This window comes from Culex quinquefasciatus, chromosome 1 (assembly GCF_015732765.1).
Source record: "Culex quinquefasciatus strain JHB chromosome 1, VPISU_Cqui_1.0_pri_paternal, whole genome shotgun sequence".
Classification (NCBI taxonomy): Eukaryota; Metazoa; Arthropoda; class Insecta; order Diptera; family Culicidae; genus Culex; species Culex quinquefasciatus.
Genome location: NC_051861.1, coordinates 82,182,292 through 82,197,285, shown reverse-complemented (window position 1 = coordinate 82,197,285; position 14,994 = coordinate 82,182,292). Strand labels below are relative to the sequence as shown.

Here is a 14,994-nt window from a genome sequence, read left to right as displayed (position 1 = left end):
GAACGGGGTCATCGTCGGTGGTTGCGAAGCTGGCATCATCCAGGTTTACAGTGCTTTGAAGCTGTTGGCCGGGGAGAACGCGCTGATGGCTCGGGAGCGTCGGAGTCGGAAATCTTCATCTGGGATCTGAACATCACGGCGGCGCCGATGAGCTTAGGAACGAAGGCGCAACCGTTTGAGGATGTTCAGGGTCTCACGTGGAACCGACGGGTCCAGCATATCCTGGCCTCCATCTCCAGCTCGTGTTGTGTCATCTCCGTTCAACTGTGGGATCTCCACTACGCGACTGCCCCCACCAAAACCTTCCACATCCACCAGCGGGGTGTCCTCGGTCTGACCTGGTGCCCGAAGGATTTCGAACTGGTCGCTTCCTGCGGCAAAGACAACAAAATCCACTGCTGGAACCAAAACTCCGAAGAGCAAAACGGGGAAATCCTCTCCGAGCTCGCGACCACCAACCAGTGGAACTTTGACGTGGCCTGGTGTCCGCGCAACCCGGCGCTCATCGCCGGTTCCAGCTTTGACGGCAACGTAACCGTTTATTCGATCAACGGGGAAGCGCACGCCTAGGTGCAGTCGGTGAACAAAATAGCCGATTCGTTCCCCGGAGTGGACAGCATCGAGCACAAGCCAGTTCACCCGTTCGAAGGACAGCCGCAGCTCACCTGCAACGATCTGAAGCGACCGGCGGGAGCGTGCTTTGGGGTGAGCCGCCATCATATACTTTTACAAAAAAAGTTCAAGATGGTATGTCAGAGACATAACCGAAAGACATAGGACCAAACAATTTGAATGTGTTTTTGGATTGCTAGTGAAATCTGAAATAAGATTATTTTATTTTGTTTCATAGATTTGTTGGCAAAATTGTCATAAATGTTCTCCCAAGGTGAACCTTCCATGAGGGCACCGGCAACTCCAGGTTGTGGCCACTACGGTCGAAATGTCAATTTTCATGTTCAGTATCAAAAACCATGAATTTTGATACCCATATTGCCACAACCCGTATGGTTCTGTTAAAGACCCTCCGGGCCCCGGGTAAACCTGCTTTGAGATCACCGGTCACTCAAGGTTGTGGCAACTACTGTCGGAATGTCAATTTTCATGTACAGTATCAAAAACCATGAATTTTGATACCAATATTGCCACAACTCGTATGGTTCTGTAAAAAAACCTCCGGGCCCCGGGGGAACCTTCTTTGAGGGCACCGGCCACTCCAGGTTGTGGCCACTACGGTCGAAATGTCAATTTTCATGTTCAGTATCAAAAACCATGAATTTTGATACCCATATTGCCACAACCCGTATGGTTCTGTTAAAGACCCTCCGGGCCCCGGGTAAACCTGCTTTGAGATCACCGGTCACTCAAGGTTGTGGCAACTACTGTCGGAATGTCAATTTTCATGTACAGTATCAAAAACCATGAATTTTGATACCAATATTGCCACAACTCGTATGGTTCTGTAAAAAAACCTCCGGGCCCCGGGGAACCTTCTTTGAGGGCACCGGCCACTCCAGGTTGTGGCCACTACTGTCGAAATGGCCATTATTATGTTCAGTATCAAAAACAATGAATTTTGATACCCATATTGCCACAGCTCGTATGTTTCTGTAAATGTCCCCCCAGGCCCCGGGGGAACCTTCTTTGAGGGCACCGGCAACTCCAGGTTGTGGCCACTACTGTCGAAATGGCCATTATTATGTTCAGTTTCAAAAACCATGAATTTTGATACCCATATTGCCACAGCTCGTATGTTTCTGTAAATGTCCCCCCAGGCCCCGGGGGAACCTTCTTTGAGGGCACCGGCAACTCCAGGTTGTGGCCACTACTGTCGAAATGGCCATTATTATGTTCAGTATCAAAAACCATGAATTTTGATACCCATATTGCCACAGCTCGTATGTTTCTGTAAATGTCCCCCCAGGCCCCGGGGGAACCTTCTTTGAGGGCACCGGCCACTCCAGGTTGTGGCCACTACTGTCGAAATGGCCATTATTATGTTCAGTATCAAAAACCATGAATTTTGATACCCATATTGCCACAACTCGTATGTTTCTGTAAATGTCCCCCCAGGCCCCGAGGGAACCTTCTTTGAGGGCACCGGCCACTCCAGATTGTGGCCACTACTGTCGAAATGGCCATTATTATGTTCAGTTTCAAAAACCATGAATTTTGATACCCATATTGCCACAGCTCGTATGTTTCTGTAAATGTCCCCCCAGGCCCCGAGGGAACCTTCTTTGAGGGCACCGGCCACTCCACGTTGTGGCCACTACTGTCGAAATGGCCATTATTATGTTCAGTATCAAAAACCATGAATTTTGATACCCATATTGCCACAGCTCGTATGTTTCTGTAAATGTCCCCCAGGCCCCGGGGGAACCTTCTTTGAGGGCACCGGCAACTCCAGGTTGTGGCCACTACTGTCGAAATGGCCATTATTATGTTCAGTTTCAAAAACCATGAATTTTGATACCCATATTGCCACAGCTCGTATGTTTCTGTAAATGTCCCCCCAGGCCCCGGGGGAACCTTCTTTGAGGGCACCGGCAACTCCAGGTTGTGGCCACTACTGTCGAAATGGCCATTATTATGTTCAGTATCAAAAACCATGAATTTTGATACCCATATTGCCACAGCTCGTATGTTTCTGTAAATGTCCCCCCAGGCCCCGGGGGAACCTTCTTTGAGGGCACCGGCCACTCCAGGTTGTGGCCACTACTGTTGAAATGGCCATTATTATGTTCAGTATCAAAAACCATGAATTTTGATACCCATATTGCCACAACTCGTATGTTTCTGTAAATGTCCCCCCAGGCCCCGAGGGAACCTTCTTTGAGGGCACCGGCCACTCCAGATTGTGGCCACTACTGTCGAAATGGCCATTATTATGTTCAGTATCAAAAACCATGAATTTTGATACCCATATTGCCACAACTCGTATGTTTCTGTAAATGTCCCCCCGCCCCGAGGGAACCTGCTTCGAGGGCACCGGCCACTCCAGGTTGTGGCCACTACTGTCGAAATGGCCATTATTATGTTCAGTATCAAAAACCATGAATTTTGATACCCATATTGCCACAGCTCGTATGTTTCTGTAAATGTCCCCCCAGGCCCCGAGGGAACCTTCTTTGAGGGCACCGGCCACTCCAGATTGTGGCCACTACTGTCGAAATGGCCATTATTATGTTCAGTATCAAAAACCATGAATTTTGATACCCATATTGCCACAACTCGTATGTTTCTGTAAATGTCCCCCCCCCCCCCGCCCCGAGGGAACCTGCTTCGAGGGCACCGGCCACTCCAGGTTTTTTCCACCACTGTCGAATTGGCCATTTTTCATGAGAACCGCCGCATCATAGCGACTTCCATCGGTCCGCTTCGCTCGAATTTCCTCCTTCTGCTGCTGGTGGTTCTTCCTTCTGGTTGCTGGTCCTCTTCTTCTATTGGCCGCTGCTGCTGCTGCTGCTCCGCGCTGGCCCGACGTGCACAGTTCGAGTGCTCGTTCCAAAGTGACTTGCTTTTGCGAAATTTTCTGCTTATATAGCGGCACAGCCGGAGAACGGTACAAAAGGGGCGCGGCCTCGAATGCATACGCTCGCTCTGATTGGTCATCTGTCCGATTTGTACTGAAAAATTACTCATTTTGATTGCATGTTTTAAGTGCTTTAACTATGTTTAGTCAGACTATCTATGTAGTTAAACAATAGCTGAAGTCTTCCTCTTTCGATTGGTGGTCCAACCGTCTGGATTGATTCACAGGGAAAAAAGATATAAGCGTTCAAAATGTCCCCTTTTTTAACGCTTAAAAGTGACGCTTTGGATCGAATTTCTGAACTGGTCCCCCAATATAGTAAGTAGAGACATAGTCCTATGTCAAAAAACCTAAAATTTTCAACCCCTCACAGTTCGGCAGCAAGTTGGACACGTTCTACGGAACGAGCCGCACCGTCATCGTGAACCAGATCGTAACGGATCGCGAGCTGATCGAACGCTCGAACCATCTCGAGGAAGTACTGGCCGAGGGCACTCGCTCCGACGCCTGCGTGAGAAGGAACTTGAAGGATTGCTGGGAGACTTCTCGGCTTGACTGCACGATCTACTGCGATGCCGGGGACATTTGAAGCGACCTAAATTTTCTCGAAGCACCATTTAATGGAAAAAAGGTTATTGTTTTTATTGTTGTACTATTTTATACATTAATAAATAATTGTACCGTTTTGATTTCATTTTAGTTTATAATTAAAATTATTTCAATTCCAATCCCTCAAGAAAAACCAGAAAGCGCCCGAAAATAGGCAACATCCGTACAGATTTGATCCAGTGAAATATTTCCCCACGCTCGAACTCGGCAAATCATGAAAATCATGATTTTGCCAGTTCGACCCACTTTACCAAAAAAAGTGTTATTCGAGTTGAACTCGAAAAATCATGATAATTACCATTTTTTTGGTTTTATTTGGTAAGCGTGTAGGGAAGCCGACCATAAAGGACGAAACACGCCAGAGTGGAAGCACAGCTCGGCAAACGGGACGGTTTCTATGGAGAACCGTCATACTCATGCAACTATTTGGTCGACTTTGTCGAGTTCTGCTTTACCGATATGGTTTTGGGTTGAAGTGACAGTTGTCTGAACACGGATACGTACGAATCCAGAACGCATTTCATACGCACGAACTTCAATGTTAAGTACCTCTGCTGCTCAGATATTCAACGCCATTCCGGTTATGTCTGTGACAAAACTACTTTGATTCCTGCAGTTGCTAACTTGTTGACGATTTAATTCACAAGTCGATTCAGCAAAGCACAACGGACTGAATACGCTACCTCTTGTTTCAGCGTTCCTTCGTCTTCATTGACGTTTTCCTGCCCAAAACAAGTCCCAACAAGTCGGTGCATTCATACGCCGCAAACGACAACAAACCACCAACACCAGCGCAGCGCCTACTTCGGTTCGTCTCCATGCATGGTATTGGTGCCTGCAAACTACTCCATCCACCAACTCCAACTCGTTCATCGTCGTCGTCTACTTCGTTCGTTCAGCAACTATCTGCAGCTCTATGCAATGTGAAAACAAAGGCTTCGCCTGCTGTGCTGTTCGAACCGCAGACTCAGTCGTGGCCCGATGATCGCACAAGTCCGAAGCTGGTGCTGAACCAAAGTTCTTGAGTTTGCACACACCTGTTGGATGCTGGTGCCTGGACCAGTAACCCAAAAGTTCAAGGTACAGTTTTAATTAGCCTTCTTGGTTGGTTCTTGCTTTTTTGGAGGGTCTGGAAACGTGCGGAATGCACGGGTTCGTGATCGATGCGTTGGCTGGAAGAGTCGTTGACCTACTTTGATTGGACGAAACTCGCGTCAAAGTCGCGTGAGGTTTCGCATAGCTCTTTTGCTGACGCTGTCTGCGTGCTGTAAAGAGCAAACAATTGGTGTTCTGAATCAGGAAGCGGACTAGGTCCATGACACGGAGATGATGCACGGACATCTCTGAGTCACAGCTGCTGACACCTTAAGTGCCCACGTGTGTGAGTGTGTGTGCGCGAACCCGTTCAAGGAGAAATCGGTTTGCACGGATCTTCAACTCTCAGAGTGTGGTGTGTCGTTTCGTACACATTCAATGCTAATCGTTAACCGTAGTTGTGCCCAGCTTCGGTCGTTTAAGTCTCCCCCGCTACTTGTTTCTTGCAGCACGCGCTCCACGGACGGTAGTCGGCGCCGCTACGGTGTACCGTGTTGTCGGCCTTAACGCTACATTTGACTGCCCCCGTACGGTCGTCGTCGCCCATAACAACCGAAACCACCGTCCCAAAACACCTGGCCTGCTGCGGCCCGCGTGTTGTGGCCGCGCGGTTGCACAATGTCGATCGGCTTCAGCGCACGCTGGCGTGGGAAGTTTGCAGTTTAAGGTGGAACTTGTCCCCGGACGGATTGGACTGTGGACACGCAATTGCAATTGCTACGCAATGTCTGCCGTGGAAGTGGTTCCGATTGCGGCTGCTGCTGTCGGCGATGAGGGCAAGGAGCTGAACGATATCGTGTTCGAGTCCTTCAGTCACACTGGAACGATTCTGAAGGGCTTGAACGAGCTGCGGCTCAAGGGAGTGCTGGTGGACGTGACGCTACGAACGGAAGGAAAGGTCTTTCGGGTAAGTTCAGAACTGTCAACAGAAATAATGTGACCCTAAAGAAATCTGAAAGAGGAAAGTAAGCCGAAACGTAAACAAATCAAGACTGATGTCAGTGGCATCAGATAAAGCCAATTCATCTCAAATGTTGCCCAATTCAACGGGAATGTTCCCACAGCCACTATTCCGACAATATCAATATCTCACCCAAATGTATCAAAAACGCATCTTTTTTCCCAGACCACTGAAACGAGAGACCCGAAAACTTCGTTTTCGAAACACTTGCATAATTGTGTCTGTTTATGGCCACTTTTTGTTACCTTCGACTTCCACCACCGCCGGAGTCTCTTTGATGCACGATGCGAATGATGCTTCTCGTTACCTTTCACGTCGGGTCATGGTGATGATGATGCATACCCCTTCTGTGTACTCTTATTTAGGCTGTTTTTTATGGGTAATTACCTACAACGCACAAGAAGTGCCTCTCTTTGTTCACGTGTGCGTACACTGTTCACACCGTTTGTCGAACAACTTCTGGTTCGGAAATTATTTCAGGGAAAATTGAAAAATTGGCTTGGGTTATCATTTAATTTTGCTTAGCTTAAAATCTAAAGCAATTTTTTATTTATCAAATTATTTAATTAAAAAAAAAATTAAACCATACTTCTTCAATTATTCACTTACTAAAAAAAGCATTGCATTTTTTTGCAAAGGAAAAAAATCATTCAATATTCAATTGTATAAAAATATCAAAGCGTTTATGTTTTCCCCCAATCCGAAACCCCCGCAGGCTCACCGTGCCGTCCTGTCCGCGTGCAGCGAGTACTTCCGGGCGATGTTCTCGGATCACACGCGCGAGTCCCGTCTTAGCGAGATAAACCTCCGGAACATTTCCCCGCTCGGCATCGAACTCCTGCTGGACTACATCTACACCGCCAAGTTGTCGCTCAATTTGGCAAATATTCAGGAAGTCCTGTCGGCGGCGAGCTACATCCAGCTGGAATCGGTGGTGGAGGCTTGCCTCAATTATTTGGACCAGCAGCTCGATCTGGACAACTACATCGACGTGCTGATCATCTCCGAAATGTACTCGCTGAAACGGCTCAACCACAAGGTTTACCGATTCATCTGCCATCATTTGAACGTGATCAGCAAGTCGCAGGAGTTCTTCCGGCTGAGCGAGCGCCAAATCGAGCTGATTTTGGCCGGGGACTATCCGGTGACCTGTACGGAGATCGAAGTGCTGGGAATTCTACTGCGCTGGATTCAGGCCAACTGTGACGAGCCACCGGTTACGGACAGCGGAGGACAGGCCAACTATCGGCAGTTGATTCGGAACAACATCCGGTTTATGGACATTTCGCTGCAAGAGCTGTACAATCTGCTCTGCTCGGAGGAGTTCCAATTTCGGTGGATCGATAGGTCAGTATGGTACGAGATCAATGTTGCTTGTAACTCAAACTCAAAACTTTCTTCCAGATACGAACTGTACGACTTTATCATGAAGATCGGCGACCAGCAATGCATCAAGTACAAGATATCCCCGCTGAATAAGATTCAGAACTATCGCGGGCTGGAGCTAGCGATCATCAAGATCGGTGGATTCGACCTGTCTGGAATTACAAATGAGATTACTTACTGCTTCCCTGGCGACGGAGTAGCGCAGCACCCGCCAGCGACATCGCTCGGAAAGGTGAAGCTTGTGCGCAACCAATCGGTTGGCGAAGGTTGCAGCGGCAAGATCAAGATCAGCTACGTAGATCGCCAGGTCAAGCCGAAGCGGAAGGACGTCAAGCTGAACGGCAAGTGGCGCTACCTGACGACGATTCCGCACATCAAGCAGAGCAACTTCGGAGTGGTCGTGCTGAACAATGCGCTGTACGTGATCGGCGGCTGTTACGACATCTCACTCGAGGAGTACATCCATCCGTTCGGCTTTCGGTACTGCCCGATCAAGAACAAGTGGGAGACGATCGCACCGCTGCAGCAGGACCGGTGTCGGTTCTCACTGAACGTCGTCGGTCACAGTCTGATCGCAGTCGGTGGCAACAGCGAGATGGACGACGACGGAGATCGGTCGGTGTCGACGTGTGAGCAGTACGATCCCATTGCGGACAAGTGGGTCTATATCGAGTCCCTGCCCGAGTACCGGACCCAGCATGCCGGCGCTGCCTTCGGTGCCACTCTGTACGTTTCCGGAGGGTTAGACTTGTACGGTGCGGTCCTTGGTTCGCTCTGGAGCTACTACAGTTTCAACGAAAAGTGGGAGAAACTCCCAAACATGCTGCACCCTCGCGCGGATCACGTAATGTTCACGATCAACCGGAAGCTGTACGTGTGCGGCGGTTGGTACGAAGTCAACGGCCAGCGCGTCCTCGCCGACAGCATCGACTGCTACGACCTGTTCAGCAAGTCCCCAACCTGGCACACCGTCGCCAAGATCCCGACTCCCAAATACCACGCCGGAATTGTAGCGGTTCAAGAGAAGATCTACATCATCGGTGGGTTCTGCTCGGATGACATCTTTCGCCATACGGCGGCCAGTGTGGAGTGTTACGACGTGGCCGAGGACCGGTGGCACAACCTGCGGAAGTACCCGAAGAACATCTGGGAGCACACGTGCGCGAATTTATACATTCCCAAGTATCGGGACGATATGGAGGTGATCGATGACGGGGGGAATGATGACGAAGGCGATGGTGGTGACGAGAGCAGTAAGGACGGAAATGGGTTTGATCGGGGTGGAAGTGATGAAGAAGAGGAGGAGGAAGAGGATGATGATGACGACGACGACAGTGATAATGCTAGCAGTACTGCCATTTAAATGCGATTTATTTCTAGAGATGCTCTCTGCACTTTTAGACTTTTTAGCTGTTAAGAAGTATTTATTTATTATATTAAATAACATTTTGTTAGATAGAATCTTAGTTGAGTTTAAAACCAAACGAGAAAGGCCCTAAATAATGTGATCACTGCACACTCAACCCCCGGTGGTTGGTCACTTTTTCGATTGACACTTTTTTAGTTTGTGCCCCGTTGGTTGGTCAAAGTCAAACTAAAAAGTGACAGTTCGTCAAAACAAAGGTTTGGTAGTGTGTGTGAACTCCGTGTAAAAGTGGTGTCAAACTAAAAAGTGACCCCGTTCGTTTGACAACAGTTGGTGTCAAACCATCGGGGTTTGAATGTAGCTGCATTTGTCCCGTCTGTATCAAACTAACTACGCGAGTAGAAGGATTTTCGGACGATACGTAGAGAGACGACTTGTTTACTTGGCGGTTGTTTCGAGAAAGTGGCTCAGCCTGAGTTTGTATTAATCTTCTTTGCTTTTTCATTCTCATCAAAATACATTTTTATTAGGTTGGTAGATAACACATGTCAAAGTGACAGTATTTATTTAAGTTTCTGTGACGAGTACACCACAACAATCACTAATTTATTTCCAGTTCAGGTTTTTTATTGAATCATGTGTTGTCATTGCGGGTAAAGATCCTAATTTAGGGTCTCTATTTGCGGGTACAAGTATTATGTATACTTGGAGTATTTCTCACTTATGGCATTCATAATTGTGCTATAATCCAGTCCAGATAGTTCGCCACACGGGTGTACACCCCAGGATAGTTTTTAAGTCCACAGTCGTGGCCAATCGATACAATGCCAAGCAGGTGATATTTGCTGTCCACAAGCTTCACCAGTGGTCCTCCGGAATCACCCTTACATGCATCTGTGTAGACACCGTTGGCATCTGCTTCTCCTTGAGCGCAAAGATGGTGGCTCGTGATGGACCGTTTAACTCCTTTGTAACTTGTTTGGCAACTGTTTAAGTTTGTTGTTCTCACCGTGCCTTTTTGCAGAATGTCGGAAACGTTATGCGTACCTTGAAAATAAAATTCTGTTCATCTGAGTTCGACAAAAGATAACTATGTTGAAAATACCTGTATTCGTCCATCCCCAGCCAACGACGGTTAAATTTTCATTCGACGGCAAGTCTTCCTCGGATCCGTACAAGCAAAGTGGATCAATTTCCTTTGTTGTGTCGTACTCTTCAGCCATTTCAACAATCGCTATGTCGTTGCTACTCTTCAACGAATTGTATTTCGGATGCATAACAATTCTCGCTATTCGGTATGGTTCAGCACCTGAATCATTTGCCGAATTGGTTCCCAACAGGACATGAGTCGGTTTCCCGTTCCGTATGCAATGTGCAGCGGTTAGCAAGTGTTTCTTGGTGATCAAAGCCGCGCCGCAGCGCTTCGTTCGATCTTTGTACTTCAACAGTCCCATGAAGGGAAAATCACCGACATTGGCGTTTTCGGTGTTGCCAACCACATGAGGACCCGCTCTTGAGATTCGATGAATTGGAACCTGTATGCACAAAGCTTGTGCGGTTATGGGACAGCAAACAACTCGAGCTTGTCCGGTAGATGTACAGCGCGCCGAAGCCGATCTATCTCCCTCAGGACATTCCAGCATTTTGCGACATATTCCGTGTTTCTCACCCGACAGCTGGCAGAAATCGTTTTCTGAAAATAAAAATACAAACGATACTTAATCCACCTTTAGGTGGTTGGTGCCTTTCTCTAATTGGGTACTAAAGCCCTATGTCAATTTTTATGTACAACGGTAAAAAACACGCTTAAAAACCATTTCTGATCATTTTTTTCATTTAAATGCAATTTATTTTTGACAAGACAACATTTTTTCGATGGATCAACTATGGTCCCAACTAGCGATAACTTTCAGTCAAAAACCGCGAGGTTAATTTTTCGAAACTGATTTAAAAATCCACTTTAAACTCTTTGTGGTCGTACAAAGGGTCATTTTACTCAGAAAAATAAGCTTTATCGCTGTAAACAATAATATCAGCAATCTGAGTTTCATTTTAGGACTCAATTATATATAACATCGTCGTGTGTGTACTTTCTTGTTAAACGTCCTATCTTTTTACAACAGACTTGTCACAAAATCGCACACTAGCGATAACATTCAGCCAAAACAACAATATTTAATAATGTCGGAAAAATCATTCAACTACCTTTCTTAAATGAAAAAAATGACGGATTTTCTTGAAGAATCCAAAAACAGTACCTGCTAAACTAGTATACATTGTGATCAGACTACAAATCGAATTGACTCTTAAAATTAAGACTTCAATGCTCTCAACTTTGAAAGGTCTTTCAATTATCTAACTGACGACGAGTCGCATGATCATCATTTTAATCAAAATATCTGAGATCCGGCCCCTAAAAAGTGCATGAATCACACTTTGCTCATAAATTTTGATAGCTTTGTAAGATCTTCAATGTTTTAGGCTCATTGGAAAGGTATTTTTAAATAAATTTCTAAAAATGTATAATATGACAGTCTTGTTAGAGTAACGAGAAACGCATTGGAATTATAAAACGTCCAATCGGTAGAAGTTTATTTGAACTAATAATCAAACCAAGCTGCCGGCACACAGTGCCTACTTGATTGCGCGCAGTCTTAACTCAACACTCCTCCTAGACTGCCTTGGCCAAGCCGATCATCACAGCCAGCTTCTCCGTCCTGATCCTGGCTAGTGGCTTCGTGAGAAGATCCGCCACCATGTCCTCCGTTGGACAGTAAACGCAGCTTACCTCCCCCTTCTCGATCTGGTCCTTCGTGAAGTGGAATCGCGTGGCAATGTGCTTCGTCCTGTTGCTGAACTTTTCGGCAGACAACATCTTCAGGCAGCTTTGGTTGTCTTCCTGGATAAGGACTTGCTGCTCATCGTTCAGCTCTCGCAGAAGCACCTTCAGCCACAGCGCCTCCTGCACCGCTTCGGGAAGCGATACAAACTCGGCCTCAGCGGTTGATAGCGACACACAGCTCTGCTTCCTGCATGCCCAGTTCACCGTTCCGCCGTTGACCTTGAACACGAACCCGCTGTTGGTTTTTCTGTTCTCACGGTTCTCCGCCCAGTCGGCGTCGCAGAATCCAACGATCCCGCTGGCAGTTCCGTTCTGGCTCTGGTCCGCAAGACCGCTCGACTCGACGACCTCTCCGATGTACTTCCGTTGGCTCAGGAAGTAATCACCTTGTGCGTTCTTCTCGATCTCCATGCCGAGGTAGAACCGGATGTCCTGAGGAACACGCTCATCTCGAAGTTTTGCTGCACCAGCCAAGGCCTCGATCATCTTCGGATCTTCGCTCGCAACAACCTAGTCGTCCACGTACACAAGAACATAGCACCAACGTCCAGCTCGTGAAGCTTCTGATTCCAGAACCGCGCCGCCTGCTTCAGTCCGTACAGGCTCTTCTTCAGCTTGCACACCTTGCCTTTGGCGCCTTCGAATCCGCGTGGCTGACGCATGTAAATCTCCTCCTCAAGATCGCCGAACAGGAAAGCGGTCTTGATGTCGTACTGTTTCACGGTCATGCGTTTCTTCGCAGCAACAGCCATCAGCGCGCGAAAGGTCGTTTGTCGCACCACTGGCGCGAACACCTCGTCGTAGTCGGTCCCGTATTGTTGGCTGAATCCTTGCGCAACCAACCGTGCCTTGAACCAAGAGGCTGCTCCTCCTCAACGGCATCCGGTTCCGGCGGAACCAGTCCAGGCTGCTGAGCGGCATCAACCTTCGGAGTTGTACCGAAATCAAGGGAAATTACACAAACGCTCGTCGGGACTTGTCGTCGATAAATGAAACGTAGTAGCGACAACCGCCGAGGGACGGCAGAGATGGAGACATGGGACCAGCGATATCGGAATGAATTACCACTCTTGCTGAACGTCAGTCGAGCTTGTTTCCCCATCGGGCAAATCTGGCAATCGTCCATGCCGTCTCCGTTGATCTGCACACCGCTGGCAACACCGTTGGCCAGTTTCTTGATGCTGCTTACGTTCAGGTGACCCAGGCGCTTGTGCCAAGTCTCAAGGGTCTCAACGCGCGAGCACGCCAACGCCTTGTTCTTACGCTGGTCCACCTAGAACAGGCCAACCTCGATAACACCGGTCGCAACGACGCCGCCATCAACGTTCCGGATGATGCAGCGGTCCGCGTTGAACAGCACCGTATTGCCCTTCCGTACGATTTGTGCGATCGACAGCAACAGATCTGGGACAAAGTGCCTTGAACGTTGACAGCACCGTACACAACGCTTGCTTCCCGCGCACGGCATCCTTCTCGGGGCAGTGATTCGCAATGTGGCCAATTTTGTTGCACTTTCAGCACCGTGGGCCGCGTTCCTCCGGCTGACTTTTTCGCGATCCGTGGTTGCTACGAGAGCCGCTCGCTGTTTGGTCGTCGTCATCGAAACCGCCCACTGTTTGGGTGTTGCGTCGGTAACCACCTGGCTTGTTGACTCGCCGCTTAGCAACGACAGTTTTTTCACCTGGCAACAGCTCGTCCTCCTCCCCCGTGATCGCCATTCCGGAGTTCTTGAGCGCCATCACCATGGGCTTGAACCGGTCCAGCAGCCCCGCCAAAAGCAACGCACCTACGAACCTGTCTGGAATCGGGAATCCGATGCTCTTCAGCTGGTGGCACACCGAAATGATCTGGTTCGCGTAGATTTCCATCGTTCCGCAGCTGTCCAGATCGGTCCTGATGAGCTTATGCAGCAATCCGACCTCCCGCGTGAGTCCGCTTTCCTCGAACGCGTCGACCAAATTCTTCCGCCGTCTTCGCTTCGCGAACGTGGTAATAGTTTACCGGTTCCAGGAACTGGATGATCTTCCCTCGCGCAAGCTTGCTCTTGGCCGGGTCGACCGCTTCCACCGTTCCATCCGCCTTCCCCTTCGGTTCGACGGCATCCCACAGGTCTTCAACTTCGAGGTGGGTTTGGACCGCAAACTTCCAGTCGGCCCAGTTCTCCCGACCGACCCGCCGCTCGATCCCGTGAATCCGATCGGACATCTTTGCTAGTCTTCGCGCACGTCCGGGCTCATAACCTCTTGTTAGAGTAATGAGAAACGCTAGTGAGAAGGCTAATTTTTTCATCAAATATTGCTACCCTACAAGAACTTCAACGAATGATCAACAAACACCGTGTTTTGCACAGCTGAGAAACGCCGCACAAAAATACAACAAGCTTATCGCTGCTCTAGAAATTTTGCTCAATTTTCTGGAGGGAAACCCCACACGAGACGTTCTTGAACCGATTTCTTCATCTTTTCAAGGATTTTACATGGAAACTAGAAATTGAACCGCAATTGTTGGAAGACTTACCTCTGAAGTTATTGTTATTTATCCCAAATACACTGGTTAGACTGATCAGGTAAAACCAAGAGCTAAAATCATTTTGTTTAGAATCGATTTAGCCGCAAACGGTTCCAATTCAAACGAGATGATTACTATACAGCAAGTGCAACTGAATCACGCTGAGAGCGTCCAGATTTGCGACCGAAGCGGTAAGCGTTTTTAGCATAACTGAGCGTCAATTTGCAAATGCTATGGGCATGGCCCCAGTATGCACGCATAACGCTTGTAGTGGTGGACAAAAAAAGAGCGAGTCGCTCAAAGAGCCGGTTCACTGAAAATAGCGAACGAACCAGGGCTCACTGAAAAAGAGTCGCGATTCTTTTTGAATTCCGATCTTTTGAAAGAACCGTTCTAAGATGGCATGAGTTCTAAGTTAATTTAGAAAAAAAAAACGAAATTTTAGAATGAAAAACTTTGTTCTAAATGAAAAACTGACCCTTCTGGGCCGATGTAGATTCGAAAAGTACATTAAATTTCCCTTAAAATGACATGTTCCAAAAAAAAAAATTACAGTCAAGTAACGGAAAATGGCAGAGTTTTAATTTTTTTTTCTATGAAATATACGTTTTTTGGAATTCTGAGTACGCCATCAACAGTCTGAATAGGCAGTAGCACTTAAAGCTTTTAAATTTAAATGGATGTACACATTTCTT

At 47.8% G+C, this 14,994-nt stretch overlaps 2 protein-coding genes across 3 annotated transcripts; one reads left to right on the top strand and one right to left on the bottom strand.

The window, feature by feature from the left end:
• Positions 1–4,626: 4,626 nt before the first annotated feature.
• On the top strand, positions 4,627–9,049 carry LOC6048958 (kelch-like protein 32). Of its 2 annotated transcripts, XM_038261581.1 has the most exons (5): positions 4,711–4,726; positions 4,837–5,221; positions 5,686–6,143; positions 6,913–7,544; positions 7,602–9,049. In XM_038261581.1, the coding sequence occupies exons 3-5, from the start codon at positions 5,961–5,963 to the stop codon at positions 8,944–8,946; spliced, it is 2,160 nt and encodes a 719-aa protein (XP_038117509.1). In that variant the 5' UTR covers positions 4,711–4,726; positions 4,837–5,221; positions 5,686–5,960; the 3' UTR covers positions 8,947–9,049. The 2 variants fall into 2 exon arrangements, with proteins under 2 accessions (XP_038117502.1, XP_038117509.1); XM_038261574.1 differs by having other exon boundaries at positions 4,627–5,221.
• A 340-nt stretch (positions 9,050–9,389) lies between these two features.
• LOC6046979 (trypsin-5) lies at positions 9,390–14,504 on the bottom strand. Its single transcript, XM_038261590.1, has 3 exons — positions 14,309–14,504; positions 10,055–10,642; positions 9,390–9,996 (listed from the first exon to the last, which is right to left on the bottom strand). The coding sequence occupies exons 2-3, from the start codon at positions 10,590–10,592 to the stop codon at positions 9,680–9,682; spliced, it is 855 nt and encodes a 284-aa protein (XP_038117518.1). The 5' UTR covers positions 10,593–10,642; positions 14,309–14,504; the 3' UTR covers positions 9,390–9,679.
• Between the last annotated feature and the right edge of the window lie 490 nt (positions 14,505–14,994).